The 9743-nt window shown below is 43.0% G+C and overlaps 1 protein-coding gene across 7 annotated transcripts in view; it reads left to right on the top strand.

Moving 5' to 3' along the window:
• Positions 1–276: 276 nt before the first annotated feature.
• The window catches only part of LOC131120067 (ankyrin-1-like), a 67184-nt gene continuing 57717 nt past the window's right edge, over positions 277–9743 (top strand). For 4 of the 7 annotated variants that reach the window (XR_009126650.1, XM_058065140.1, XM_058065141.1 and 1 more), the window contains exon 1: positions 720–1187. Coding sequence is in view for 6 of the 7 variants with exons in the window: in XM_058065140.1 (XP_057921123.1) it covers positions 1062–1187 (126 nt within the window). In the remaining variant the exon portion in view is untranslated. Of the gene's footprint in view, positions 351–455; positions 1188–9743 lie in introns of those variants that run through there. The other 3 variants (XM_058065138.1, XM_058065139.1, XM_058065137.1) reach the window with 2 other exon arrangements.

The following is a 9743-nucleotide window of genomic DNA, read 5'->3' as shown; positions in this document are numbered from 1 at the left end:
TGTCTTTTGAGGTAATTTGTGTTGTGCCTGCCGGCACTTAGTCACGGAGCCCCCTCTTTTGTGCTCCGTCGTTTTTCGTTACTCGTACCTCACTCACTGGACAATTAAAGACTTTAAAGACCTTACCTGAGCCTGCTGTGTCCTGCATCTGGGGATCAAACCGCCGCGCACGCGCCCTAGCCCTGACAGTATTGGTCCTATCAGTGTAACGTTATGGACACCTAGAGACCAGTCTTCATGTACTATTACGTACTAAGAGGGTAAAGCTGCGGTTATCATGGCAAAAATGCCACATCAAGACTGACTGCTCGTTTGGATGACTGTGTATTGCATAACCATCCACATCCCAGGTGAGCTGGAGCCTATCCCGGCGGGACTACATCCTGCACTGGTCGGTAAATTTGCCTTTTAGCATGTCCTACTCACTGTTTGTCCCGCCCCCTATCGGTCTCTAGGAGGCAGGGGTGCCATGGAAGATCCACAGTCAAGTAGGCGGGACATGATGTGATGGTATTCTGCAGCTTTGGCGCCCTCATCTCTTTACCGGGATGTCAAGGAGCAGTGACGGCAAAGGATGCAGCACAGAGGAAGACTAGGATGATGCATGGATGAAAAAAAAGAGGGGGATCTGCAGCAGGAAGAACCACGTACGCTTCCAAACGGCGTGACCAGTCTCCGGGAGCAACGTGGAGCGAGCGAGGGAGGGGTGGGGAAAGAGGGAAGAGTGGAGGAGGGGAGGGCAGGCAATTCAGCGCAGTGCGAGCGGACCGGATGAGTGGCAGCATCAGCACCACTAGCTGTAGCATCTTCCTCTGCTGCTGCTGCCTGAGGCTGGCGTGTGACTTGTGGCTACCGTAGCATCTCCATCAGCTGCACATAGAGACAAACCAAAAAAAAAAAAGACACACGCACACACATGCATGCAGAAGGGGGGTTGTAAGTGACGAGGGAGGGTGGCAGGGAAGGGGTGGGGGGGCTCCGGGGAACGACTGGTGGGGCTGGAGCAACGGCGACAGGAGTAGCAGCAGCAGTGTAGCAGCAGTAGCAGCAGCACCACCACCATGGCGCAAGCCGCCAAGCAGCTCCGTAAGACCAAGGACCTCGCGGAGGCCGCCGCCCAGGAGCAGAGGGAGAAGGAGGAGGAGAAGATCAAAAAGAGGAATCGATCCAGAGACCGCAGGCGTAAGGTAGGCAGCCTCTGGGGACAGGGGAGGTGACGGCATCCCCATGTCTCTTTTTTTTTTCACCCCCCCATCCATCTCCCTAGCAGTGTGTTTCTCTGCGTCTGTCATGCCTGATTGGTGAGCATCCAGTTACACATGCATAATTACCCACTTGGTCCGTGGGCCTCAGCTGGTGTGGATGTAGGGAGGATTGTTCCGCCAGTGATGGGCTGGTGCCTTTAATGTCAAGCATTTTCATCTGATTGCAGGCACATCCGGCAATGTTGCACTTTAATGCTATTCACCTGCAGCGGCGGTGTTACCCCTGCATTGGTTGCCATATTTCACATATATATTTCAATATGGCCTTTCCGGAAGTGTGGTTACATTCTCTACATTTCAATTTCCAACCTGGTATAAAATGTCTCCTGTATCCCTGACACTCACTGGGCATGCCTTCAGGTGAACATTTTATGAGGTTTGCACTGCCCGGGCACTCAACCTTGCCAGACATGAAATGATTCATGAGAATAAATATTGCATAATTTAAAAATCCTTGAATCCTTAGAATCGGAACTTTTTCAAATGCAGTTCAGTGTATATATCCTTTTGTGTGAAGAGCGAGCAGCTCCTTTTGTAGTGAAACAATGACCTCTCGCCTGATTGGCTGGCCACCAGTCCAGGGTGTACCCTGCCTCTCGTCTGAAGACAGCTGGGATAGGCTCCAGCACCCCCGTGACCCTTGTGAGGATAAGCGGTATAATGAATGTGTGTGTGTGTTAAAGACAGGGTTGTACATTTTGAAGCAGGTTTTCCACCAGAATCATTGATCAATCAAATATCATTTCCAGCCCTTAACTCACATTTTTTTGTAACAATATCTCAACTCTTGATTGCTCTACTCAACGGTCCCCACTACTAAGCCGTCTGGGTCATGAAGTATAGAAACATTTGCCAACACATCCGGTACGGTCTTATGGAATTAGAATCGCCAAACAAAAAGCCAGTGAAAGACTTGCTACCACCATAAACACAGTGAAAGACTGCGCTATACCTCGGATTAAAGTAACAAATGATGCCAGTTCCTTCTCCATAGCAAGCGTCCGCTGTGTAAAGACTTGTAGAATGTCTCAGGAATTGTTGTATAGCCAACAAATGTGGAGGATTGAGTTCATTTTGTAGGTTCTACAAGAAGAAAATTACTTCCCCTGGGATGTTAGCCAAAAAGGGAATCTTGTTCATTCTAAATAACCAAGCTAGAACACAATAAATCTTAGCCATGTTGATGTCAAGCACTAAGAAGATTGTTCCTTGCAAAGGGAGATCCTCATGGTTTTGGGATATTCGATAAGTCAAATTAACATTGCTGTAAATCAAACTGGAATACGAAATATTGTAGCTTCTTCTGTGGTGACAAAAGAAATGTTATTAGAAGTGTGGACAGAATCCAATGTTGTGTGTTTATATATGCACTACCGCTCAAGAGTTTGGGATCACTTGCAAATGTCTTTGTTTTCCAAAGAAAAACACATTTTCATGCATTTCACAAACATTTTTTTCCATTTCACAAACAATTAAAATTAATCAGATCAATGTACATTTTTGCATAGAGGCCTACTATCAACAACTGTCAGTCCTCTGCATCAATCTCCTGGTATGGCTGCTAATCCAAGTTCATCATTTTATAAGGCTAATAGATTATTAGAAACCTATCTAAAAATCTCTTACCATGCTGTTAACTACTCCCTTCAGAGAGCAGCACAAACTGGGTCTAACAAGGACAGAAAAACGATGCACAACTGTGCAATAAGACAAATATCTGAGAGTGTGTAGTTTAAGACAAAGATCGTCACCTGGCAGCTGTACTAAATAGTACCCGTCAAACACCAGGGTCAGTGTCAACCTGTGTCAGGTGAAGTGGCAACTTCAGGATGCTGGACTTCATGGCAGGACTGCCAAGAAAAGGCCATATCTCAGACTGGCCCAAAAATGTCCAAGTGGTCCCAAATATGTCCCATGTATATCCCATGTATATCAATGTCCCTTATTTCTGTCTCCTCTTTCTTTTGTCATGCCATGGTTTCCTCCCACATTCCAAAAACATGCTAGGTTAATTGGCCACTCCAAATTGTCCATAGGTATGAATGTGAGTGTGAATGGTTGTTTGTCTATATGTGCCCTGTGATTGGCTGGCCACCAGTCCAGGGTGTACTCTGCCTCTCACCTGAAGACAGCTGGGATAGGCTCCAGCACCCCCGTGACCCTTGTGAGGATAAGCGGTAGAAAATGAATGAATGTTTTTACTGCTTATAATGTTCAGGGCCACGGGCACCAGGAGCCCATACCAGCTGACATTATGCAAAAAGTGGTCAGTATGGAATATTATAGTGTAAAGAGATGAAAGTGACGTTGTTGGGGTATTTCTCCATTTCCCTGTCATCTGTAGGATGAAGTAATCTGTCAAATATCTTGTCGCTGCGGTTCTGCGCTCTCAAGCTATGCACTTAATCCAATGGAGCTGATGTTCTACTAATGGATAGTGTGTGCTCTTTGTGCATGTCTGGGGCTTCAGGGCACCTCGTTCTGCTTTTATGTCAGCTTATGGATAGCATGCCAAAGATGTCTTCTGGCGTTCTTCTGGTGCACAAGACAAAAACTTACTGGTAACAGTATGTGTATGATTGTGCTTGTAGTGACGCATGTGGGCCGCACAGTCAGGAGAAGGTCAGGAGATAGAAGCTCAAGCATGATGGTGGATGCAAGTTATTAGGTTGGTCTTGTTGTGGTGACTGATAGGACTCTTATGAACAGTAGGGTTTATCTGCTTTTCTTCAGTCCTGTTGTGTAAAAGATTAAAAAAATGCGTTAGACCAGCTTTAAATAGCTATAAAGATGAATAGACATGACATGGATTATTCCTGTAAGCAACAGAAACAAGTGGCAGGAGAGTGTAGGACGGTGCCTTTCCCAGCCCTTTGAGTAAAGGGAGGACAGGATGGAGTCAAGGTCGCGCGGAGCAAAGCAGCACTCAGTCCAAAGCCCAAAGCAGCCATAAGCTATATTTGCCTGGCAGCCTAGGATTACACTGCACCTTAGACTACACATCACTTCTGTGTTATTGTATCCGATCATGTGATTCCAGGAAGGAAGCCTGCTTCCTCTTATGGCATGATGCAGACATTGGCACTATTACAAGTTCTATCTGGAGACCAAAGTGACAGGGGCGTCACTAGGTTCTGAGGACGGGGGGGATGCGCAGGATATGAATGAATGTAGTAGACATTCAAAAAATAAAATCAAAAAATCAAAAAACCAAATAACGAACAAGAACCGGGATATAACTTTCCCACTTATGGACAGATTTAGTAGAGATACTCAATTGTTTTAGGCCACCATTAAATTTACACACAATCTACACTGCAAAACCGCTGCTCAATCTCTGCAACCATTCTGTCCAGTGAACAGTGATCAATGATATAATAATTATTATTATATTATTAATTAGCCTATTATTATTACTATCACCATTATTCTTCTTGTGATTATTACTACTAGTAGTAGTAGTAGTAGGCTAGTATTAGCCTGCTTATTGGCTTGCTTATTAGCCTGCTTTTGCCCTATTATATAGAATTTGTCAGAGATTTTTTGTAAAAAAAAAAAAAAATTTCATCAATAAAAAAAATATTAAATTATTAAAATAGGCCTAATGATGCCACTGCAAAGTGATAATGACAGTGGTTTTCTCCAGTCATTAATATCATTTGTCTTGTCTTGGATTCTGGTATACTTCCTGTATTAGCATGGCCTGGATGCAGGTTTGAGACACACGGGACTGAACCAATCATGTGACTGTAACATGTAAACACACGTGCAACAGAAGCCTCTCTGGTGGAATCACGTATAATTCGACTTACCAGTTGGATCAACTGAGAAAAACAGCAAAGCAAGGATGTTCATGGCATTGGACGACCAGCCATTTTGGTTGCTGTGCATTTTATGCTTATGGATTATTATACAATCTTAGTGTGAAAAATGTGTTTTCTCCCAGAAATTTTTAAGGGAAATTTTCAGAAAAAAAAAATTAGTTTGACTGAAAATCTGCCGATATGCTGAAATGCTGAATCAGCACTTTAAACAAACAAACCTGAAGCAGAGTCATCAACTGTAAAGCAGTTAAGCAATTTGAAATATTGCATTGATGTTGAAAACACGAGTTAAAAAATATACTATTATGTTCTAAAATATATTTTTTTCCAAAAACTGGCCTTGTAAAAGCGGTGTTGTCTTATATTCAGGGTCGTCTTATATTCGGGTCAACATGGTGTTATACATCAGGGAGGCAATTGTGCTCATATATGAACAATCCTTTGACTTTGTTTTCAGTATTGATCAAGACGTTGATATTTCCCGCTCCTGTGAAAACCCAAAGTGTGACTAAGATAATTTTGATCAGACAGCGCGAGTACAGAAGAGGCTTGATCCAAACGTGCACTCATTGTGATCTCACATGACCGCCTGTACTCGCTAATCAGAGCATCCATCACCATTGTTAGCAAGGCCAAACAGCACCAAACTGTGGCACATAGAGGGAGAGGTAGAAGCTGTAAATCATGTGACAAAGTTTATTATAACCCCGGGGGTCAGGTGACAGGCAGCCTAAGGTGACTGATGTAACCACGGAGATTACAGGACGACAGTGCACGTTACGGGATGATGGAGGCTTGAGAAGATGGACGAGTGCCTTGATGTTGATGAGCCATCTTAACTGCCGGCCTGGTTATACAGCTGAACATTAATTGGTTGGGGGGGGGGGCTTGTTGTAGCCCGAGCAGCGTACTGAAATCGCTCTGTGGGTCTACATTTATTTGGAGGGTGCTGTAACTCACAGCATCCCTTAATGCAAGGGTCTCAAACTCTATTTACCTGGGGGCCACTGGAGCTAGGGTCTGGGCAAGACCCTCATCAAGTTTTCCAAAAAAAAAAAAAAACGCATTTATCAAAAACAGAAAAATATACAAACTTTTGCAGTGCTTTGGTTCCAATTTTCTACAAGAAAAGCTCTGATAAAACATTCCACTGTTCTCAAATATCTTAATTTTTATTTTTCTGCACAAAATAAGATGAAAAATAAATAAACAAATCAAGAATAAAGAAAATCAATCAATCAGTAATAAATAAATATAATAATAATAATAAAACGGCAAATAATAAAAACTTAAGAAACCACATATAGTTGGTGGGTAGACAGATGATTTTTTTCAGATTAAAATGAACAAAGCATTATTAGAGCCCTGTAGACATGACAAAACACGACTATAGTCACATTTATACTCTTTTTATTTACAACATATTGCACAACTGCAGGGTCTTGAGACACATGCTAACTCGCAAACTAGAGAGCTAGCGACCTAAACGGTAGCCTTCAAGTTATTTCCTTTAAACTTAAATAGCCAAAAACTTACCACTTCCACACGGATAGGGAGGATAACTATTAACAGTTATTTAACCTTTAACATGAACATTAATCAAACGTAATCATTTTTTCTGGGTACATGATACCATACAGCATCCATATCAAACTTGCGCGGGCCGCAACATTAAACTTTCATATCAAGGCGGGGGCCTCAAACTAGTGTCCTGCGGGCCACATTTGGCCCACAGGCCGCGTGTTTGAGACCCCTGCCTTAATGGAACTTGACTGGGAAAGCTGGAATTGCACTCCCTTGAGCGTCATTAGAGTGGACTTCTCAAAGAAAACTTGGAAAACACGTCTAACTTACATAATTGGCCTACATGCGGGATATACCCAGTGCTAATGATTCATCATAGGTCATTAGCAAAGTCAGGATGAGTGAGCACTGTTAATTCCAAAGAATCATTATAAAGGAGAGTGAAAGTGATACAGACACACACACACACACATTTAGAAGCGAAGCTGGGCATTATGTAAGGAAATTAGCACTATTCAAGGTCTGTGTGGATCATGTGACCTGCAGAAGCCTGCTTATGCACCAAAACAGCAGCTTGCGGACACACCCCGACTCCATTGCAGAATGGGGATGTGATCATGGATGCTAGGCCCGGGGTCCATGGGCGGGTCCGAACCGGGCTGTGGAAAGGATTCAGGAGCAATAATTTAAAAAAAGACACCTTTTTAAAAACAGTTCTATAATTAGTTGTCCATTTGAGGATATATGTTTAAAAAATCTCTATTGTCTGGACTGTTGGAGTCCACAAATGAAATCACTTTGCCGTCAATTCAATTGGCCTGAACTGAGCTACAGCCCAAGTATCATCGTGGACTGAACGTTTTCTGGCAAGTGTCACTTTTATTGCCGTCATGCACGCATATAATAACGCATGTATGGTTTCATTTAATCCTTTCAGCCATTATTGATTGGTTATTGAATGATGGGCCATTTAATCTGTCGTCTGGCTGCAATCCCATTGACACATTACCTTCTTTTTCATTAAGAGGACACTTGAAAAGCACATCCGAGTGAATAGGAAGAGGAAGTAGCTCATGTGATGTAGTCCCACAGTGAAAATAGACACAATATCAAAACATCAGCAGTTTGCAAACAATGCAGCCAATGTCGGCTGCCGTTCTTTGCAACGTTTGCATCCGCAGCCAGGCTGTGAATGCGACACAAGGAGACAGCTCTCCTGAGTCGACTCTCAAACCTTGTCACCCCTCTCCGACTTGACTTGACACTGTAATTCCCTCCCGAGTGGAAATGACTTTGTGTTATTATGGCCAAGACATGCATGTGACAAAAACTAGGATACTACTTGGGCTGTTTTTTAGATCATAAATCATTTCTCAGTGTCTCTTTAGTACAATACATGACATGGAAAATGATGCGTACACAGTATATCAACCGTGCTAGTAATACTGTATATATATTTCTATATTCAGACATGTACAGTACTGTATATATATTTTTTTGTATACAGTATGGCTGCATAATACTGTATTGCTGTGATGCCTAAAGCAGTCAGACATTGCATTGAAAAATCCGTGTTGCATTTGTAAATACTTCATTTCTAATTCAATTTTAAACTGACAGGAGAATAGCACGGAGCAAATGTTTGTTTTTGCACCGCACACAACTTCAGCACTTCTTTCCAACAGCCGTACTCATCTCAGTATTGGGCTTCCATTCCACTCCCTTTACTTCATTTGGTTCCTGGGTACTTTTATTAGTTTTGCTATGGTCTGGTCATGGTTTAGAGAATGGTAGTGGTTTTAGAACATGAACATCACATGTTCATACCTGTTCAACTCATCATGTCTGAAAAGGATGTTGGGTCTGGCCGCTTTACCAATCTCAGCTAAAAATGTATTGTATTTGGAGTCAATACAGGTAGTTGCAATTTCAGAGAGTGGTCAGCCACCCATCCAAGGTGCAGCGACGTCCGAGCGGTCTTGAAAGTGAAGTGATCAGCATACTTCCATTAACTGTTTGTTGGTGTATTGTTCTGATCTGGTTTCAAGGAGACATGAAGTTGATCCATAATGACTGTGTGAGAGAGATAATTGAAAGAAACCAGGGTGTGTTTATTCCAACTGAAAGTCCTCATGATCTCTGTTAAGAATCAGTGCAAAGATGTTGCGGTACCAAAACAGAGTGGAAAATATTCCATTCCTAACAAGGAGTAGGAAGCGGCAGAGCTTATTTAATTATACCCCTTCGTTGAAACTTAACAATTCTTGATAGGTTGTTCAACTTGTTTACATGTTAGCATGTTAGCAGTAGAATCTGGCATAAGACCTGCATGTGGAGCCCAGTCACCATCGCATTGTTTGTGCGTGTTTCCCATTCAATCCCACCACATCGGTTTGTTATGGTGAAGAGGGCGTTGGGGACATGTTAGAGAGACTGTCTCTCCCACCCGGGTTAGGAATACCTCTGGATTTACCAGGAGGAGCTGGACCAAGGAACCAGGGAAGGGGAAGTCTGGGTGGATGGATAGATAGGTGGATGGATACATGGCATTCACAGCATGTTATGACATAAAATATACTGTTTAATGTCTCCGGAAGCTTTGTGTGTAGGAACTACTGAGTACTTCATAGGTTGTGCCACAAATGTCTGTAAATACAGGGATCAGAAATGATTAAAAGTTTATGTCTTAAATCTTCTGTCAGCCCGAGCCCAAGTGACTCATCATTCGGTTCTCAATAGTCGCGGCAGATGAGCTACAAGCCAGCATGTCCCATAGTTCATTTACCTCCCGTAGACCAACTGTAACATCCACAAATCGATCACCAGGAGCTTCGGAAGCAGCTGATGAGACTTCCAGTAAGAGTATTTGTTACACAATTCAAGTCCAAGCACCGTTAAACCTGGTCTGGTCTGAAATATTCCATTTGCGGGTGCGTCTGCTGATGACATTGATAGATTGTTATGGATGTGTTGCTTGTGCACCAGCCGTTGCAAATGGTAATTTACTGCCGGGTGTGCACATTTAGCCTCATTAAACTGACGTGGGGATTTTTCTCATCAGATGACCAGAGTGCCAATTGCCTCGTCCTTTTGCCTGTATCCTTCCACCTTCCTCTAAAACAATGTCAAT

Source organism: Doryrhamphus excisus, chromosome 2 (assembly GCF_030265055.1).
Source record: "Doryrhamphus excisus isolate RoL2022-K1 chromosome 2, RoL_Dexc_1.0, whole genome shotgun sequence".
Lineage (NCBI taxonomy): Eukaryota > Metazoa > Chordata > Actinopteri > Syngnathiformes > Syngnathidae > Doryrhamphus > Doryrhamphus excisus.
The sequence above is the reverse complement of the archived record's forward strand: the minus strand, read 5'-3'. Positions and strand labels throughout refer to the sequence as shown.